The 22,799-nt window shown below is 32.9% G+C and overlaps 1 protein-coding gene across 1 annotated transcript in view; it reads left to right on the forward strand.

Moving 5' to 3' along the window:
- The window catches only part of LOC143057083 (uncharacterized), a 75,765-nt gene that overhangs the window by 23,503 nt on the left and 29,463 nt on the right, over positions 1–22,799 (forward strand). The window contains exons 8-10 of the mRNA XM_076230315.1: positions 10,394–10,486; positions 12,481–12,645; positions 20,946–21,024. Of these exons, the coding sequence (XP_076086430.1) occupies positions 10,394–10,486; positions 12,481–12,645; positions 20,946–21,024 (337 nt within the window). The remainder of the gene's footprint in view (positions 1–10,393; positions 10,487–12,480; positions 12,646–20,945; positions 21,025–22,799) is intronic.

A 22,799-nucleotide genomic window follows, 5' to 3' on the forward strand; every position in this document is an offset into this window, starting at 1 on the left:
AAATAAGATTTACAAATAAGTCAACATTACCGAAATGGTCAAATGACCCCTTTAGGAGTTATTGCCCTTTATAGTCAATTTTTAACCATTTTTCGTAAATCTTAGTTATCTTTTACAAAAATCTTCTCCTCTGAAACTACTGCGCCATATTAAACCAAACTTGGCCACAATCATCATTGGGGTATCTAGTTTAAAAATTGTGTCCGGTGACCCGGTCAACCAACCAAGATGGCCGCCATGGCTAAAAATAGAACATAGGGGTAAAATGCAGTTTTTGGCTTATAACTCAAAAACCAAAGCATTTAGAGCAATTCTGACATGGGGGTAAATTTGTTTATCAGGTCAAGATCTATCTGCCCTGAAAATTTCAGATGAATCGAACAACCTGTTGTTGGGTTGCTACCCCTAAATTGGTAATTTTAAGGAAATTTTGCTGTTTTTGGTTATTATCTTGAAAAATATTATAGATAGAGATAAACTGTAAACAGCAATAATGTTCAGCAAAATAAGATTTACAAATAAGTCAACATTACCGAAATGGTCAAATGACCCCTTTATATGGAACGCCACGACTGCCTTATGTTAATAATCAGCATTATACGCAGTGTTCACAGCATTATATGAAGTGATCACAGTATCATATGTAGTGCTCACAACATTATACGAAGTGATCACAGCATTATATGCAGTGTTCACAACATTATACGAAGTGATCACAGCATTATATGCAGTGTTCACAACATTATATGAAGTGCTCACAACATTATATTAAGTGCTCACAACATTATATTAAGTGCTCACAACATTATATTAAGTGTTCACAACATTATACGTTTTTTGTTGTATGATGAGATTGATGTATGATGAGATTTATGAATGATGAGATCATTCGGTAAACTTCGTTTTTTAGCGGAAATTACCGAATCCATAATTGGTAAATTAATGCCCAGCAAACAAATTTAAACAGTTATTATTATATATGTGATCATTAAGGCAATATATAATATTTAAAACTGATTGAAATAAGTAAATTAAGAAGTATGATCAATTTAACCCAAGTTTATTCCACACCAGGGCATTTTAAACTTATTTTGAGGATTAGTTTCACCATATTCACAACTTAATATGTATATATATATTTACTAGAACACATCCGTGATATCGCGGGTCTGTGACTGAATTAAAGAATATAACTATGCGTAAGCCTTATTTTAGTATTGGTATTGTCATCTGATAAAGTCATGCCGATTATAAGATGAAGTTTTCTCTGCTTTTAACATCTTTCTGTTTGAACCCGTCGACCTGGAACTTGTCAATTTAATATTGGTACTATTGATTTTGTTTGGAAAACAAAAGTCTCTGGAAAGGAGTATTTTTTAATCAACAGTTTTGTCCTTTATGAGTTATGAATAAAATTGAATCTTTGATTCGCTGTTTAAACGTCTAACAAATTGAAAACTGCACATGCTGTACCTTTACGCCTTATTTTAAGTCCAGATTTTTATTATTCTTATTGTCATCTTAGAAAGTCATACTGATTAAAGTACTACAATCGGAAACAATGTGACAATGATTGAATTAAGTAGTTTCAACCCTGTGATTACGACCCGTGTACATTGGCGGATTTACCGGGGGGACAGGGGGCACGTGCCCCCCCCCCCAGTTCAGGTCACCAAAAAAATAATTTCTAACATAATTTTATTGCTACTGAATCTTCTTATCTAGAGCGAAAATGAATCACAGCTTGATTTGACTTCTTAAACTGGCCGTTAATTAATGCCAGCGTCCACATGCGTGATTTATGACAACTTATCGATGGTTGTGTAAATATTGACACCTTTGTGTCTTTTTAATGTCTCTTTGCAAGCTTAAATTATGGAAAATACATTTACAAGTCGATTGGAATAGTACGAATTTTTATTGGTTTATAATACAATACCGATTAAGATCGATTACAAGGTGAAACTTCTGATCTGTGTTTTTAAAGAATAGGTAGAAATTATATGTTTAATGTCGATTATGTTGGTATACATCTATATTTAGGTACTTAGTTCCTCTCCATTCCAAAATACAGTACTCACAATACCATTTTATTTAGAATTTATGTTTTTTCTCTCTTCAAAACTTTTTTTTGGTGAACAAATCATTTGTTTTTTGATACCATACACGTTTGTTTTTTAAATGGAATGTCCTGTTTCCTTCCCTCTTATGTTCAAGGGAAATCGACGATTTGCCCCCCCCCCCCCTTTTCACCGGTCTAGGAAAAACATGATGAATTGACATTTTCTTATAAAAAAATCATTAATAAAATGCTAAATTATTTTCCTAAGATCTATTTGTAACTGAATCTGGGACTTAATCATTTCTTTGAATGTCCGAGCATACAGTTATATTTGTTTATTTTTCTTGTTTCAATTGCCATGTACATGTATGAGGCTAAAAAAATGTCACCATTTGTAAGGATATACAGGTGTTTTACAGATATTAGAATAATGTACAAAAAAGTAAGTCTAGAGAGCAAGACCAAATAAATATAGAGGTCATGAAGAAAATATTGATTGATTGTATGACGTCCAGTGGCAAATATTTGATGCATGTTGAGGACAAATATTATAAAGATCAATTGGCAGGAAAAGAAAGTATAAAGTGAAATAGTAAAAACAAAGATCTAAACTGAATATAGAGATATAGAAACGATGATCTGAACCCCCCCCCCCCCCACCCCCACCCCTTTGGAAAAAAAAACCAACAACCAAAAAACAAAACACTCACACTCGCATATACCGTATATACATCTCTAAAAAATCTAAAATGTTGGTTTCATGGTGCCCCCCCCCCCCCCAGACATCAAGGTTCTGGATCCGCCCCTGCGTGTATATAGCAAAATCTTAAATACAGTGTTTCGTGGTACTCCTGTCAGATGCGGAACGAACATATAATGTTGGATATATTATTGGTATCGATTCGACCCCGAACTTCTTAATTATTGGCAATATTAATTATGTAGAAAACAAAAGGGTCTGGAGTGATGTTATTTTTAATCAGCAGCATGGTACTATATTAGTTATATATACTCTCAGATCAGTACTTATAGTGTCTTTTTATTGTTGGAATATACAAGTACCCGCCCACATGCACGTTCACTCTATTTTCTTGTTAGATCATATGTATTTATATTTGTACCTATCTAATGAGTTAATATAAAAAAGAAGATGTGGTATGATTGCCAATGAGACAACTATCCACAAAATACCAAAATGACACAAACATTAACAACTATAGATCACCGTACGGCCTTCAACAATGAGCAAAGCCCATACCGCATAGTCAGCTATAAAAGGTCCCGATACGACCATGTAAAACAATTCAAACGAGAAAACTAACAAGCCTTTTACAACTGATTTTCATAGTTCGTGTTTATGTTGTTCTGTTACGCCACTGTCCCAGGTTAGAGGGAGGATACCAACATCTCGCTAACATGTTAAAACCCGCTTCATTTTGCATATATGTGGCCGTCAGGAGGAGCCTTTATTTCAGTGGTTGTCGTTTCTTAATTAATGTGTTATATACATGTTAGTTTTTCGATCGTTTGTTTGTACATAAATTAGGAATATTTTTCGTTTATCATTTCGGGGCCTTCTATAGCTGACTTTCCGGTATGGGTTTTCCTCATTGTTGAAGGTCGTACTGTGGCCGTTTAGCTGTTTAAAATTTCTGTGATGTCATTTTGTCTCTTGTGGAAAGTTGTTTCATTAGCAAGCATACCACTTTTATATATATATATGTACCGTGCAAACTGACGAACAAACGTAGTAAACGTTTTATTCATCCCCACAAACTCAATTTTCATAAGAGATGATAACTTTAAATGAAAATGTTAAACATGGTCTTGAAAGGGTAAATTTTTCTATGAAAGTTTAAATTTCTATATAAGACTGCTGATCATATTTAGAAGACAATGTTAGTACTTGCCGGGCTAAAAAGCTTGTAAAACTGAAATGGAATAATTGATGTAAAGTTATGTTTAACACCTACAGTGAAATGCTTTAAACTGCATTTTCCATATCTGTTAGATACTTATTCATGTAAAAATGCCAAATTCTGAAAATCGATGCCAAAAATGACTCTATTATGACATATGTAAGCTAGCGTAATATGGCACCTATGTGTTATAGAAAGATGACTGTTTTATTTAAAAGGTAATCAAGCTTTTTAAAACTGAATACGGACTATAAAGTGGCACCTTGCTAAATTTCTTCAGTTGGAAATGAACTCGAGAATGTATCATACAAATTTTCCTTCGATATTTCATTAAATAAACTTTTTATTATTTAACTTACATTTTGCCATTCGTATTTCTTACGACGAACAGAACTACTTAAATCATTCACCTCTCAGTTTCATCTTTTCCTTACTTATTTCAATCAGTTTTAAATATTGTATGCTACCTTATGATAACATGATTTTAATAACTTTTTAAATTTGTTTGCTGGGCATTACCGTTATTTACCAATTATGGATTCGGTAATCGCCGCTAAAAAACGAAGTTTACCGAATGATCTCATCATTCATAAATCTCATCATACATCAATCTCATCATACAACAACAAACATATAATGTTGTGCGCACTTAATATAATGTTGTGAACACTTAATATAATGTTGTGAGCACTTATTATAATGTTGTGAGCACTTAATATAATGTTGTGAGCACTTCATATAATGTTGTGAACACTGCATATAATGCTGTGAGCACTGCATATAATGCTGTGATCACTTCGTATAATGTTGTGAACACTACATATAATGCTGTGATCACTTCATATAATGCTGTGAACACTGCGTATAATGCTGATTATTAACATAAGGCAGTCGTGGCGTTCCATACCTTTAGGAGTTATTGCCCTTTATAGTCAATTTTTAACCATTTTTCGTAAATCTTAGTTATCTTTTACAAAAATCTTCTCCTCTGAAACTACTGCGCCATATTAAACCAAACTTGGCCACAATCATCATTGGGGTATCTAGTTTAAAAATTGTGTCCGGTGACCCGGTCAACCTACCAAGATGGCCGCCATGGCTAAAAATAGAACATAGGGGTAAAATGCAGTTTTTGGCTTATAACTCAAAAACCAAAGCATTTAGAGCAATTCTGACAGGGGTAAAATTGTTTATCAGGTCAAGATCTATCTGCCCTGAAAATTTCAGATGAATCGAACAACCTGTTGTTGGGTTGCTACCCCTAAATTGGTAATTTTAAGGAAATTTTGCTGTTTTTGGTTATTATCTTGAAAAATATTATAGATAGAGATAAACTGTAAACAGCAATAATGTTCAGCAAAATAAGATTTACAAATAAGTCAACATTACCGAAATGGTCAAATGACCCCTTTAGGAGTTATTGCCCTTTATAGTCAATTTTTAACCATTTTTAGCTCACCTGGCCCGAAGGGCCAAGTGAGCTATTCCAATCACTTTGCGTCCGGCGTCCGTCGTCGTCGTCGTCCGTCGTCCGTCGTCGTCCGTCGTCCGTCGTCGTCCGTCGTCGTTAACTTTTACAAAAATCTTCTCCTCTGAAACTACTGGGCCAAATCAAACCAAACTTGGCCACAATCATCATTGGGGTATTTAGTTTAAAAAATGTGTGGCGTGACCCGGTCAACCAACCAAGATGGCCGCCACGGCTAAAAATAGAACATAGGGGTAAAATGCAGTTTTTGGTTTATAACTCAAAAACCAAAGCATTTAGAGCAAATCTGACATGGGGTAAAAATGTTTATCAGGTCAAGATCTATCTGCCCTGAAATTTTCAGATGAATCGGTCAATCGGTTGTTGGGTTGCTGCCCCTGAATTGGTAATTTTGAGGAAATTTTGCTGTTTTTGGTTATTATCTTGAATATTATTATAGATAGAGATAAACTGTAAACAGCAATAATGTTCAGCAAAGTAGAATCTACAAATAAGTCAACATGACCAAAATGGTCAGTTGACCCGTTTAGGAGTTATTGCCCTTTATAGTCAATTTTTAACCATTTTTCGTAAATTAAAGTAATCTTTTACAAAAATCTTCTCCTCTGAAACTACTGGGCCAAATTAATCCAAACTTGGCCACAATCATCTTTGGGGTATCTAGTTTAAAAAATGTGTGGCATGACCTGGTCAACCAACCAAGATGGCCACCACCGCTAAAAATAGAACATAGGGGTAAAATGCAGTTTTTGGCTTATAACTCAAAAACCAAAGCATTTTGAGGAAATCTGACATAGAATAAAAATGTTTATCAGGTCAAGATCTATCTGGCCTGAAATTTTCAGATGAATCGGTCAATCGGTTGTTGGGTTGCTGCCCCTGAGTTGGTAATTTTGAGGAAATTTTGCTGTTTTTGGTTATTATCTTGAATATTATTATAGATAGAGATAAATTGTAAACAGCAATAATGTTCAGCAAAGTAAGATCTACAAATAAGTCAACATGACCAAAATGGTCAGTTGACCCCTTAAGGAGTTATTGCCCTTTATAGTCAATTTTTAACAATTTTCATTAATTTGGTAAATTTATGTAAATTTTTACCAAATATAGTTCTCTGTTACTAATGGGCAAAGTTCATTATAGATATAATTGTAAGAAGCAAAATCGTTCAGTAAAGAAAGAACTTCAAACACATCACCATCACCAAAATACAATTTTGTCATGAATCCATTTGTGTCCTTTGTTTAATATGCACATAGACCAAGGTGAGCGACACAGGCTCTTTAGAGCCTCTAGTTCGTAAATCTTAGTTATCTTTTACAAAAATCTTCTCCTCTGAAACTACTGCGCCATATTAAACCAAACTTGGCCACAATCATTATTGGGGTATCTAGTTTAAGAATTGTGTCCATTGACCTGGTCAACCTACCAATATGGCTGCCATGGCTAAAAATAGAACATGGGATAAAATGCAGTTTTTGGCTTATAACTCAAAAACAAAAGCATTAAGAGCAAAACTGGCATGGGTTAAATTGTTTATCAGGTCAAGATCTATCTGCCCTGAAAATTTCAGACGAATCGATAGTCAATTTTTAACAATTTTCATAAAATTTGTAAATTTTTACTAACACTTTTAACTGAAACTACTGGGCCAATCATTATAGATGGGGATATATGTACGCAGCAAGAATGTTCAGTAAAGTTAGATCTACAAACATATCACCATCACCAAAACACAATTTTGTCACGAATCCATCTGTGTCCTTTGTTGAATATTCACATATACAAATGTACCAAGGTGAGCGACACAGGCTCTTTAGAGCCTCTAGTTTATTAGCTCACCTGTCCCAGCTTATGCCATCACTTGGCGTCCGTCGTCCTCCGTCGTCTGTCGTCCGTCGTCTGTCGTCGTAAACTATTTCAAGAATCTTCTCCTCTGAAACTACTGGGCCAAATACTTTTAAACTTGAACTGAATGTTCCTTAGGGTATCTAATTTATAAATTGTATCCGAAGTTTTGATCTATCAACAAACATGGTCGCCATTGCTAAAAATAGAACATAGGGGTCAAATGCAGTTTTTGGCTTATAACTCAAAAACCAAAGCATTTAGAGCAAATCTGACATGGGTTAATATAGTTTATCAGGTCAAGATCTATCTGCCCTGAAATTTTCAGATGAATCAGACAACCTGTTGTTGGGTTGCTGCCCCTGAATTGGTAATTTTAAGGAAATTTTGCTGTTTTTGGTTATTATCTTGAATATTAATATAGATAGAGATAAACTGTAAATAGGAATAATGTTCAGCAAAGTAAGATTTACAAATAAGTCAACATGACGGAAATGGTCAGTTGACCCCTTTAGGAGTTATTGCCCTTTATAGTCAATTTTTAACCATTTTTCGTAAATCTTAGTAATCTTTTACAAAAATCTTCTCCTCTGAAACTACTGGGCCAAATACTTCCAAACTTTAATTGAATGTTCCTTAGGGTATCTAGTTTGTAAATTGTATCCGAAGTTATGATCTATCAACAAACATGGTCGCCATTGCTAAAAATAGAACATAGGGGTCAAATGCAGTTTTTGGATTATAACTCAAAAACCAAAGCATTTAGAGCAAATCTGACATGGGGTAATATTGTTTATCAGGTCAAGATCTATCTGCCCTGAAATTTTCAGATGAATCAGACAACCTGTTGTTGGGTTGCTGCCCCTGAATTGGTAATTTTAAGGAAATTTTGCTGTTTTTGGTTATTATCTTGAATATTATTATAGATAGAGATAAACTGTAAACAGGAATAATGTTCAACAAAGTAAGATTTACAAATAAGTCAACAAGACGGAAATGGTCAGTTGACCCCTTTAGGAGTTATTGCCCTTTATAGTCAACTTTTAACCATTTTTCGTAAATCTTAGTAATATTTTACAAAAATCTTCTCCTCTGAAACTACTGGGCCAAATACTTCCAAACTTTAACTGAATGTTCCTTAGGGTATCTAGTTTGTAAATTGTATCCTAAGTTGTGATCTATCAACAAACATGGTCGCCATTGCTAAAAATAGAACATAGGGGTCAAATGCAGTTTTTGGCTTATAACTCAAAAATCAAAGCATTTAGAGCAAATCTGACATGGGGATAATATTGTTTATCAGGTCAAGATCTATCTGCCCTGAAATTTTCAGATGAATCAGACAACCTGTTGTTGGGTTACTGCCCCTGAATTGGTAATTTTAAAGAAATTTTGCTGTTTTTGGTTATTATCTTGAATATTATTATAGATAGAAATAAACTGTAAACAGCAATAATGTTCAGCAAAGTAAGATTGACAAAAAAGTCAACATGACGGAAATGGTCAGTTGACCCCTTTAGGAGTTATTGCCCATTATAGTCAATTTTTAACCATTTTTCGTAAATCTTAGTAATCTTTTACAAAAATCTTCTCCGCTCAAACTACTGGTCCAAATACTTCCAAACTTTAACTGAATGTTCCTTAGGGTATTTAGTTTGTAAATTGTATCCGAAGTTATGATCTATCAACAAACATGGTCGGCATTGCTAAAAATAGAACATAGGGGTCAAATGCAGTTTTTGGCTTATAACTCAAAAACCAAAGCATTTAGAGCTAATCTGATGTGGGTAATATTGTTTATCAGGTCAAGATCTATCTGCCCTGAAATTTTCAGATGAATCAGACAACCTGTTGTTGGGTTGCTGCCCCTGAATTGATAATTTTAAGGAAATTTTGCTGTTTTTGTTTATTATCTTGAATATAATTATAGATAGAAATAAACTGTAAACAGCAATAATGTTCAGCAAAGTAAGATCTTCAATTAGGTCAATTTGACCAAAATTGTCAATTGACCCCTTAAGGAGTTATTGCCCTTTAAAGACTTTTTTCACAATTTGTTCATCATGTTGACTTACTTTAAAAAATCTTCTCCTTTGAAACTGCTGTATCAATTTCAGCCAAACTTAGGCTAAATGAGTTTCAGAGTATCTAGTATAAATTTTATATTTTATTTCCTTGTATGTCAAGAAACATAGCTCCTATGGCTAAAATAGAACATAGGAGAAAATGATTATTTTTTTTGGCTTTTAAAGAAAATAGGACGATCCAAAAAACATTTAAATAAATTGAAAAGCCAAAATAATCATTAATGAGAGATTTAACCAAAAGAATTAAGGTGAGCGATTCAGGCTCTTGAGAGCCTCTTGTTTAAAATGATATCTGATTCTTATAAATATAGAATACTTTTAGAAAGAAAAACTATATGAAGCTTAGTTTGGACAATTTTATAGCAATTCAAAATAAACAGTTCCTCTTCAGCATGGAAAGGACTATAATATAACTATACAAACTGATAAAAAAATTATGTCACAACATCATTAAAGTGGAGTTAAAGTCTTATAGGAGTGTAAGTATATTTTATTTTATCACCTTGCACTTTCACATTTTGACTGAACAATTTGTTCAATATTCTGACCAGTTGAACAATTTGGTTTAATAAAACAAATTGCAATTTGGTCAGAATTTTGAATGAGTTGCAATTGGTGGAGAGCAACACTTTTGCACATTTACGCAAATAAAATATGTTTAAACTAAGCAACACTAACAGTCAACTCACTGTAAAAGCTAATCTAATCTATAACCATTTTTTGCTTTTTATACTGAAAAGTCTTATATGTTGTTTTGTAAATAAATCAGGCCAATAGTTTTTCGCAACCAAATTGTTTTACATTTGTAATATCTAGCCTTTTATAGCTTACTTTACTGTATGGGTTTTGCTCATTGATTGAAGCCATACAGTGATATATAGTTTTAAACGCCAGTAGTTCATTTGTTCATTGGTTATAAACGGCTGTCTCATTGGGAATCTTTCTACATCTCTTATTATCATATTATAAATTTTAACATTTTGATCAGTCTACCAGTGAATATTTAAACAAGAAGGCTGAACTTCTGGCAGATTTACATGTGAAGGCACTAAAAGAAAAATTACAACAGAGACAATATAGGGTAAGTTCCATACAAATAGTTTAATTTTCACCCTCTCGATCTGTTGAAGACTCTTTAGTGGCTGGCCTTGAGCTTTTTTCTGCTCTTTGGTCAGGTTGTTGTCTATTTGACACATTCCCCTATTTTTAATTTTGATAAATGATATACAGTAAATATGGATATTGTTGCAATTTTATAATTTGAATGCATAAATATAACGTCAGTCATGCAAGTGGTAATTCACTCATCAAACTGTAAGCCACTGTGTGCTTTTCAAATACATATTATTTGATTTATACAAATTATTACCACTAAGGATATTGACCTGCATTTAAAATTATCAACAAATTCAAAGACAAGAACAATATCATGTTGTATTATGATATCAAGGGAATTAGATTTTTGAAAAATAATATATGTTTGTAACCTTGAGAATTTTTTCTCATTTTGATCACTTTAATTTTTAAACTTAACTTAATTAGATAAACAGTTATTAAGTTACCATTGTTTAAATCTCATCTGTTGATGAAATACAAATCAGGGTAACAAAACAATACTGAGTAAATTGCATTAACTCTAAAAAGAGCAAGACCTGGTGTGCTGGTCTCCTGCTATACATGAATCTTCTGCCATGCATATGTCTTTCCATACTCAGTCAAAATATTACTATCTTGAATTGGTAAAATTACAGATAAGACAACTATTGAGATATTTAAACTTCAGTTGCTATAAGTATTTAGCAAGATATGTATCTTTTTTTAAATGGTTGAAAGGGGACTCATCTGACCTTACACACATTTATTGTCCCTCAGTATATCTTTCATTATGTAAGTTTCCATAGGTTGTCTGTTTGACACATTGCCTATTTCCATTTTTCAATTTTATTAACTATTTTGGGTATATAGAATCTTTGTGAATTCTTCATCATTTAAAGGAGTAGGTCCGGTAAGGACCGATTTTGGCCTCAAATTTCAGGTTCATCTGATGAAAGATTTTGACCACTTTTTAAACACTTAAGTGTCTATTTCATTTGAATCAATTAGTTTATGTGAAAGATTTTAACTGATTTAGTCATTAAAAACGATCCGATTCAAGCTTAAATATGAAAAATCTACCAAATATGCCGAAAAATGACACTTTTCAGATGGTTTTTGTCAAAAATGAAAGTGGCCGCATCAGTGTTCATCCTCAACCATTATATATGTTATGTATTATCATAAAATACAACTTACATTTCAATATTAAGGATGAACACGAATGTGGCCACTTTCATTTTACACGAAAACCGTCTAAAATTTAACTAAAATGCTAGAGTTGTGAAGATTTCAGTAATTTAGCATGACTTAATGGTGCTAGTACCCGATATATGTGCATTGTATTGTCAAAAACAGCCCATATTTATGTAGCAGAAGTATTGTACTGTCCAATAAATAACTAAACGTTTACATTTTAACAATTTTGTAAAACTGCTATATTTTGGGGCCAAAAAGGGGTCTTACCGGACCTACTCCTTTGTTCCTCTGACCTTGACCTCATTTTCTTGATTAAATTTTCAATTATAAAAAACAATTTTCCTAATAAGTCAGTTTCTTGAATTTTTGGTTATTTTTTATGAAGTTTTCTTTGATGTTTAAGATGTTACCACACACCTTGACTAAAATTAATTTTGCTTGTTTAATTTTCATAAAATTTTGACAAAATATTTACTTTGACCCTTTGACAAAAATATGAAAATTTCAAAAAACTTGACCCACATATATTATTGGAAACATTTTGTTGGATAAATAAAGCAGTTTGACAAACACTGATTTTGAACTCGAAAAGCTTAATATTTCCCTAACTATAGCTGATTTTTACAGATTTATCTCCCTGTTGTGTTATGTACCACCTTAATTGGGCTTTCTTTAGAAGGTTCATATTTCACTTTTTTTGCCCTTTAACAGTCTTGTTTAAAGCATTAAGGGACAATTTTGCACTAAAATGGGTAATGCACAATGTTTGTATTGTTTTTGCAGGAAAAGAACAAGCATACAGAAACTTTCATGGTCACATCAGATTTAATGGGACTAGCTATTGGTACCAAAGGTGCTAACATAAAGGAAGCTGAACGTATGAAAGGCATTGGGTCTGTTACTAAAGTGGAACGTGATGATGGATATCTTTTTAAAATTAGTGGTGAGGTAAAGTTTGTTGATTATGGCCAATATTTTTATTAGCTCACCTGGCCCAAAAGCGTCGGGCCTCGTCATCCGTCAAAGTCGTCATTAACTTTTTAGCTCACCTGGCTGAAAGGCCAAGTGAGCTTTTCTCATAACTTGGCGTCCGGCGTCCGGCGTCCGTCGTCGTCCGTCGTCGTCGTCTTCCTCCGTCGTCGTCCTGCGTTAACTTTTACAAAAATCTTCTCTGAAACTACTGGGCCAAATTTAACCAAACTTAGCCACAATCATCATTAGTGTATCTAGTTTAAAAAATGTGTCCGGTGACCCGGCCAACCAACCAAGATGGCCGCCATGGCTAAAAATAAAACATAGGGGTAAAATGCAGTTTTTGGCTTATAACTCAAAAACCAAAGCATTTAGAGCATATCTGACAGAGTAATATTGTTCATCAGGTCAAGATCTATCTGCCCTGACATTTTCAGATGAATCGGACATTTCGTTGTTGGGTTGCTGCCCCTGAAATGGTAATTTTAAGGAAATTTTGCTGTTTTTGGTTATTATCTTGAATATTATTATAGATAGAGATAAACTGTAAACAGCAATAATGTTCAGCAAAGTAAGATCTACAAATAAGTCAACATGACCAAAATGGTCAGTTGACCACTTTAGGAGTTATTGCCCTTTATAGTCATTTTGAAACATTTTTCGTAAATCTTAGTAATCTTTTAGAAAAATCTTCTCCTCTGAAACTACTGGGCCAAATTTAACCAAACTTGGCCATAATCATCATTGGGGTATCTAGTTTGAAAATGTGTCTGGTGCCCCGCCCAACCAACCAACATGGCCACCATGGCTAAAAAGAGAACATGGGGGTAAAATGCAGTTTTTGGCTTATAACTCAAAAACCAAAGCATTTAGAGCAAATGTGACATGGTGTAAAATTGTTCATCAGGTCAAGATCTAGCTGCCCTGAATATTTCAGATGAATCGGACATTCTGTTGTTGGGTTGCTGCCCCTGAAATGGTAATTTTAAGGAAATTTTGCTGTTTTTGGTTATTATCTTGAATAATATTATAGATAGAGATAAACTGTAAACAGCAATAATGTTCAGCAAAGTAAGATCTACAAATAAGTTAACATGACCAAAATGGTCAGTTGACCACTTTAGGAGTTATTGCCCTTTATAGTCAATTTTGAACCATTTTTCGTAAATCTTAGTAATCTTTTAGAAAAATCTTCTCCTCTGAAACAACTGAGCCAAATTTAACCAAACTTGGCCATAATCATCATTAGGGTATTTAGTTTCAAAAATGTGTCTGGTGCCCCGCCGAACCAACCAAGATGGCCACCATGGCTAAAAATAGAACATGGGGGTAAAATGCAGTTTTTGGCTTATAACTCAAAAACCAAAGCATTTAGAGCAAATCTGACATGGTGTAAAATTGTTCATCAGGTCAAGATCTAGCTGCCCTGAAATGTTCAGATGAATCGGACATTCTGTTGTTGGGTTGCTGCCCCTGTAAAGGTAATTTTAAGGAAATTTTGCTGTTTTTGGTTATTATCTTGAATATTATTATAGATAGAGATAAACTGTAACAGCAATAATGTTCAGCAAAGTAAGATCTACAAATAAGTCAACATGACCAAAATGGTCAGTTGACCACTTTAGGAGTTATTGCCCTTTATAGTCAATTTTGAACCATTTTTCGTATATCTTAGTAATCTTTTAGAAAAATCTTCTCCTCTGAAACAACTGAGCCAAATTTAACCAAACTTGGCCATAATCATCATTAGGGTATTTAGTTTCAAAAATGTGTCTGGTGCCCCGCCCAACCAACCAAGATGGCCACCATGGCTAAAAATAGAACATGGGGGTAAAATGCAGTTTTTGGCTTATAACTCAAAAACCAAAGCATTTAGAGCAAATCTGACATGGTGTAAAATTGTTCATCAGGTCAAGATCTAGCTGCCCTGAATATTTCAGATGAATCGGACATTCTGTTGTTGGGTTGCTGCCCCTGAAATGGTAATTTTAAGGAAATTTTGCTGTTTTTGGTTATTATCTTGAATAATATTATAGATAGAGATAAACTGTAAACAGCAATAATGTTCAGCAAAGTAAGATCTACAAATAAGTTAACATGACCAAAATGGTCAGTTGACCACTTTAGGAGTTATTGCCCTTTATAGTCAATTTTGAACCATTTTTCGTAAATCTTAGTAATCTTTTAGAAAAATCTTCTCCTCTGAAACTACTGGGCCAAATTTAACCAAACTTAGCCATAATCATCATTGGGGTATCTAGTTAAAAAAATGTGTCCGGTAACTCGGCCAACAAACCAAGATGGCCGCCATGGCTAAAAATAGAACATGGGGGTGAAATGCAGTTTTTTGGCTTAAACTCAAAAACCAAAGCATTAAGAGCAAATCTGACAGGAAGTAAAATTGTTGATCAGGTCAGGATCTATCTGCCCTGGGATTTTCAGATGAATCAGATAATCGGTTGTTAGGTTGCTGTCCCTGAATTGGTAATTTTTAGAAAATTTTGCTGTTTTTTTGTTATCTTGAATATTATTATTGATAGAGATAAACTGTAAACAGCAATAATGTACAGCAAAGTAAGAACTAAAAATAAGTCACTATGACCAAAATAGTCAATTGACCCCCTAAGGAGTTATTGCCCTTCATACATGTCATAGTCAATTTTTAACAATTTTCTTAAAATTTGAAGATTTTCAATAACATTTTCCACAGAAAGTACTGTTATAGATAGAGATAATTGTAAGCAGCAAGAATGTTTAGTAAAGTAAGATCTACAAACACATCACCATCACCAAAACACAATTTTGTCATGAATCCATCTGTGTCCATTGTTTAATATTCACATAGACCAAGGTGAGCGACACAGGCTCTTTAGAGCCTCTAGTTATATTTTGAACTTTTTTAGAGAACCACTCAATGGAATGGAACCAAACATGGCATGAATGTTCCTTATGTGGTGCTGACCAAGTGTTGTTACTTTGTAGTCGATCCATCTTCAAAATGGCAACCAGCGGAGGAATTAGTTTAACATAGGACGCTATGGGAAATACATACAAATGTCTTCTTTTAGAGAACCATGCACTGAGGGCGCAAGTTCCTTACCAGGAAAGTTTCCTCCCAAAACATCAATATAATAATAAAAACCACAGAATGGAATGAAACCAAACATTGCATGAATGTTCCTCATAAGGTGCTGACCAAGTATTGTTACTTTGAAGCCAAACCATCATCCAAGATGGCCGCCAGCTGGAGGCTTAGTTTACCATAGGATCCTGTGGGATACATACACATGTCTTCTTTTAGATAACCACTCAATGGAATGAAACCAAACATAGAACGAATATTTCTTATAAGGTGCTGACAAAGTGTTGTTACTTTGTAGCTGATCCATCATCCAAGATGGCTGCCATTGGGGGACTTAGTTTAACATAGAACCTTAAGGGAAATACATATAAATATGTCATCAATGTTCCTTATGAGGTGCTGATGAAGTGTTGCTACTTTGTTACTGATTTACTGTTAAAGTTGGCCACCTGCAAGATTTACAATTAAATTATGGGGCCTATAATAAACCAAATTCGGCCTCAATCTTTATTTACGTATTTGTTATGAAATTTTATCTTTTTTTATATGATTTCAAAAACCCAAGTAGAGTCAGGTGAGAGACAAAAGGCTCCTGAGAGCCTCTAGTTTAGTTTGGAGATTTTTGCAAAATTAGACTCTAAATTTAAACACAGTCAGTAAGACAAGCAATAATGGACAGTAAGTTTAAGCACTGAAATTATTCTAGTTTTCATGTACAAAGTTAAGAAGGACTATTGGTGCGTACCATCTGCATGTATGCCTGTGACCTCATCGTTGTGTTTCTACCTGATTAGAAATATATATATATTCACAGTCAGTTCTAAGAAAAAGACTTGAATTAAGGCTTTTTAATTTTGTATGTAGATTAACTTTTGTAAGTCTGGCAATGGGTCATATAAAGGACATACAATACAGAAGGGGTCTCTTGTTAATTTTCACTAAATGTCACTAACAAAATATACCTTTATGACTTACCTTTAAAGATACTTCTGTTTGCATTTGGATTATTTTAGGTGAAAACACCAACTTTCATAATTCAATACCTTGGCAAAACATGTGCTAAACTTTCAAAATAAAAGAGATATTTTCCCTTGTCTTTATGTAAATTTTTTCTTTTGTTAATATAAATCAATCTTGCACTTTTATCCATCAATTAACAGTTGATTATAAATTGCAAACAATTATTTTTGAATTTATAGAATGGGCTGTTTTTGAATGGCATTAATGAAATCAAATGCAGATTGATGAAAAATCACAAAATAAAAATTTATACCTGGTCCTTTGAATTCCATCTTATTACAGTGAGTTGACCAGTGGTGTTACTGTTCACCTGTACCTATAGCTCAACCTGATTTTAGAATTAACAACACAATAGGGACATTTAAATTGACCAGTTGGTGTTGTTAGATTTAAATCTACCTTGATGCTACATTGTGCTACCTGTACAGCTGTTTTATTCACCTATTCCAACCTTACAGCATGCTTTTTTCCTGAATTTTTTCTTTACCTAGAACTTTTCTTTTTAAAAATTGATAGGGAAGAAAATATTTTTGGTTTTCATTGTTTTAAATCCCCAATATCAATGAATATATGTTCCGGACCATATGAGTATTTGGACCATACGCGTATGGTCATGACCATATATATGCGTATACTCATATGGTCGGACTATATGAGTATAATACTCGTTTGGTTATTAACAAGCTGGACCATATGAGTATTTGGACCATATAGGTATATTTATTTTTTTAATTACATTATAAAAAGTTTCAATAATACAAAAACTTTATCTAAAAAAAAATGATGGTAACATGGCAATGTATAATTTTCATATTACAAATACTACGTAAAATTAAATATTGATGCCATAGTTAGTTTTCATCGTTAATTACATTCTTACATGTAGGCTTGGGTGACATTCACTTCCATACAGTATCATAGTTTTTTTGCATTTGCAAGTCTTGGTTGTGCACAATCCTTTTCATTTACACCTTTTGTTTGCAAGTGTAAAGCTAGCCTTTTTCTTTTTGTAGCTCTGTGTACAGTGACACCGAGGTCTTGGGCCATTCCGATATGTCTACAGTGGTTTTTTTTAAAAGAATCTCTAGATCTCAAATGTCGTAACATGACTGCAATACATTATAATCACAAACCACTTAAATAAACTATGTTACTTTCCAGTTACTTCTTAATTGTGTAATGTTGTTCAGTTCATTAAGAAATTTTTGGAATCTATTTTTGTAAGTCGAAATATTGCCATTCACTCGTAATAACAAATCGGTATTGACCATCAGTAATGACCATAAGTATAAAATGTGTTTATTATAGTTTTGACAAGTAAGTAAAATTAACTAGGGGAAACTTCTAATTTTTTTATGTAGCTTATCTTTTTATTATAATATAATAATAAAATTACCTAGTATAGGATAGCGTCTTTTTGATGAACGGTCATACCATATGATAAAGTTTAGAAGTAGTAAAAGTAAACTGTAACAGAGTGTTAATCATCCCGACCATACGCTTACAGTTGGACCATACGCGTATGGTTGGACCATGTGAGTATATACCCATATGGTCATGACCATACGCGTATGGTTCAAATACTCATATGGTCCGGAACATATATATGATTTATCTATTTTTTTTTACCTTAAATTCTAAATCAGTAAAAGATGTCTTGAATATTTGTTGAAAACTTCTGATTTAAAAAAAAATCACTTTCCCATGTTTTTCTTTTGAGAATCCTAAACAAGTAAAGGAAATAAACATTGTATTTACAATATTCTTTTCATTGAAATGAGTGTATTCAATATTTAGAAGGAAATAGAGATAATCATAATTTGATGAATACTTATTGACATGCTCCTTGTACAAATTGTTTATGCATATTGAAATTTAAAATCATGGTTGAATAAATATTTTTATTTATTTATTGACACTGATATTTGACATCTCATCCAGAATTCCAAAGGTTTTAAATAATTCTTTATTCATTTTTCACTTCGTCACTAGATTTTTTTCTTTATATATCCATAGTTTTTCTGTCTAATTTCCCATGATATACATCCAAATTAAACAGGGGCAGAATCTTTATATAATACAGAATCTTTTTAATCATTTTCGTTTTTATATTCAAAATAGTTATCCTCACTTTACAAATATTTTGTAATATTTTATTCATATCTTTACTATATCACTTGATTTTTATTATATCCACAGTATACATTTTATGTCATTTCCTTTGATATATGTCCAAATTAGACAATATTTGATCCAGAATTTTATAATGATTATTTCCAATTTCACATTCACTTAAAACATATCCTCAGGTTAGGAATATTTTGGAATATTTTACTTTTATTTTTCACTTTATCACTAGATTAGACTATATCCACTGCATTAATCCAACATTTTATTTAATTTCCAAGATTCCATTTAAATGGTGAATCATCTTTGTAATAGATCCCAAAATTAATAATGAATGTTTTCAAAATCACATTTAAAGCCACAGAAACATGTTGGTTGAACTCACACTATATCTCCTAATGGAATTCCAGTTTTGAAATTTTTTAATCCATAACATAACTAAATCCAAACTTATGAAAATTGAATTTTCCTTGATTGAACACATCATTTTATGCTCAAAAGTCCTACATATATTATGATAGATTTCAAAGAAAAAGCGCTGCAGGGTATACTCCAAAACCATTTCGAATATTACATGTACATCACCATATGAAAGCCCCACAAAACAGTTTGAATGAATTATTTCCTCCTTGATACGTTCTTGGAAAAAACCAAGTCGCATTTTAAGAAGCAAAATTACTATAAAAAGTCTGAGAAGTGAATTCAAATAAAATAAATCCAATATTGTATGCACAATGATACCAATAGATTTCAAACATTGCAAATAATAATCCCAAATAGAAATCTTGAAGGGACACATGAAGAAATGAACAACATATCCATCTGAAAATTTAAACTGTAAACACCTGAACAGCTATTTCTTGTTTCACTGGCAGTTGGACAATACTACCATATGTATAAGGGTTAAAATTTTAAAGAAGCATTTATTATGTAAAAACAGTTTAAATTTTCAAACATATTAACAAGTAGTTAATTATTATACCCCCGCTTTAAAAAAGGGGGGGTATACTGTTTTACCTCTGTCTGTCAGTCCGTCCGTCCGTCCGTCCGTCCGTCCGTCCGTCCGTCCGTCAGTCCGTCTGTCCGTCAGTCAGTCCGTCCGTCCCTTGAAACTTTCGTCACATTTTTCTCAGGAACTACACATCCACCCTTTCTGTAATTTGGTATCAACATTTATATATGTCAGCCATACCGTGTGATGCGTTTTCAGATTCATCACTTGACAACTTCCTGTTTACCGAAAAAACTTGTATGATTTTACACATGATATCCAAGTTGAAAATTTTCGTCACATTTTTCTCAGGAACTACAATACAAGGATTTCTGAAATTTGGTTTCAGGATTTATATAAGTCAGCTATACCGTGTGATACGTTTTCAGATTCATCACTCGACAACTTCCTGTTTACCGAACACTTGTATGATTTTACACATGATAGCCAACTTGAAAATTTTCGTCACATTTTTCTCAGGAACTACAATACAAGGATTTCTGAAATTTGGTTTCAGGATTTATATAAGTCAGCTATACCGTGGGATGCGTTTTCAGATTCATCACTCGACAACTTCCTGTTTACTAAACACTTGCATATTTTTACACTATTAACATTATCCACTTGCGGCGGGGGTATCATCAGCGAGCAGTAGCTCGCAGTTTCACTTGTTTACTCTTTTACTGATTTAGAATTTTAGGTAAAAATTAGATAAATCATATACATGTATAGTTGGCATTTTAAACAATGAAATCCAAAAATATTTTCTTCCTTATCAATTTTTGAATAGAATAATCCTAGGTAAAGAAAAACTTCAGAAAAAAAGTATGCTGTGAGGTTAGAATAGGTGAATAAAAAAAACTGTACAAATAGCATCAATTGTATTGTCAATTTTTCAGGTTGAGCTATAGGTACAGGTAAACAGTAACACCCATAGTCAACTCACTATAATATCATTTACAAAAGAAGAGGTTACTTTCACTTTCATTCCAATAACATTGTCTAAGGCTATCTTTTCAATACAGAAATTTCAATTGTCTTTTGTTTTGATTTAAGTCTCCAGAAGCAGTTATAAAAGCTAGAGCTTTGTTAGAGTTCAAGAAAGAGCAACTAACAGTACCACGTCAATTTGCAGGTTAGTAAATGTTCTTTACACACTGATGCTCAAGCCAGAGCTCCAGATAAGAATTCATAAATTGGGTTTTTAACCCACCATTTTCATATATAATTGGGTGATAAAGTTTTTTAATTGCATGATCAATTCCAATTGACCCCTCATGTTAATATCAAATTGGGTTTTTCACCACCAAGCTACTTAATGTATTGGGTTTTTTATCAACACAATATTGAATATTTAGGCAATAGCAACCCCAGATTTTTCCATCTTTTAAAAATATGTTTCTTTCTTTGTTTAGCTGTTTTATTTGGTTTAGAGTTAGGGTCAGGGCTCACACTACTTCAGAATTATAGGGAGAAGTGACTTCTCTTTTTGAAACTGATAGGGAGGAGTGGTGAGATTTGAAAGAGAAGTGCTCATTCGCGCGGTGCGCTACAATGTTTCGATTTTACAGTAGTATAAAGGGCCATACGTAAATAATGTTCTTTTTATATTGTTCAATTCATATCTGAGTAAAAAATTTACAATTAAAGTAACATTTGAAATTAAAAGTTGTTTAAGTTTTACTTTAATTAAGGCCCTTGTGAGAAACTAGCTACCAACTAAATATCTAGCACTAAGAAAAAAAAATTATTTTAAAAAATGTAAAGAAATTATAAAATATCAATTACAATTTAATTAAAAATTATCTTGTGTATGACATTCAGTGTTTCTCATAAAAAAATATAAAAGTTATTAAGTTGGGCCATAATATATTGATATTAGTATAATAGTCTCAGAGTAATCAATAGTTTGAAACAATCCATAAAAAATATAGGGATTAATATACACCAATCAATTAGATGGTTTATTCACTGAGGAGCAATTGTAGGTTTAATTTGTGTTCCGTTTCAAACCTTCTGCCAGTTTTGTATTTTCTCATATAAACTGTAAAAAAAACGGATATGTATATGCACTCGTCTTATACCTTTATATAATAAATTCTGAGACCAGTGCCTGTGTGTGTATTCATTAATTAACAGTAAAATGGAAAAAAATAGTATATAAACTCTAATTATACTTGAATGGTTTTGTTTTATTCCAATTTTCATAAATCTGGGTTTAGTTGTCTTTTATTAGAACTTTTGGTTTCTGATGCTTTATCATGTCATAATTGATTTGGTCTTTCACTTTTTCCAACTGATTTCGTTTTTGAGGAAACCCTGTTTTTATTAGCAATGTTCTCTTTAAGGTATGCACACACGCCCATGTGTTCGATGGATGCTTCCTAAAAACACTGGCTGAGTCTTGTTATTATCATAACTTTCCCTCAGCTTTTCAAAAGAAGCAGAAAACATGCTTCTATTCAATATTTTTACCGGACATTCACTTTCGTTTTAATTCAATGTATGTTATGATAAATCCCGAATTGGATAAACGCAGAGGAAATTTCCAATTATAAATATTATAAAAATAGTTTACGCGACGACTGTAAACAGATAAGGATAAATAACGCAAATGGTAGCCAATAAAAGGGTTGAGAACTCATGGTTTTGGCATATTATTGGGTTTTCCTTTGAATTAATTGGATTATTGAACCCTGCTATGGACAATTGCATTGGGTTTTTTATTCTTTGTATTGCGTGATCACGCAAATACGCAGCTTATCTGGAGCTCTGCTCAAGCCATTTTTGCAGTTGCTAATTGTCGTAAAAATGATAACATATTTGTAGTATGATGTCAAACCCCAATTAAACTACAAAAGAGATAAAATTGACAATGGAAACGGAGAATATATGTCAAAGAGACAACAA

Source organism: Mytilus galloprovincialis, chromosome 13 (assembly GCF_965363235.1).
Source record: "Mytilus galloprovincialis chromosome 13, xbMytGall1.hap1.1, whole genome shotgun sequence".
Lineage (NCBI taxonomy): Eukaryota > Metazoa > Mollusca > Bivalvia > Mytilida > Mytilidae > Mytilus > Mytilus galloprovincialis.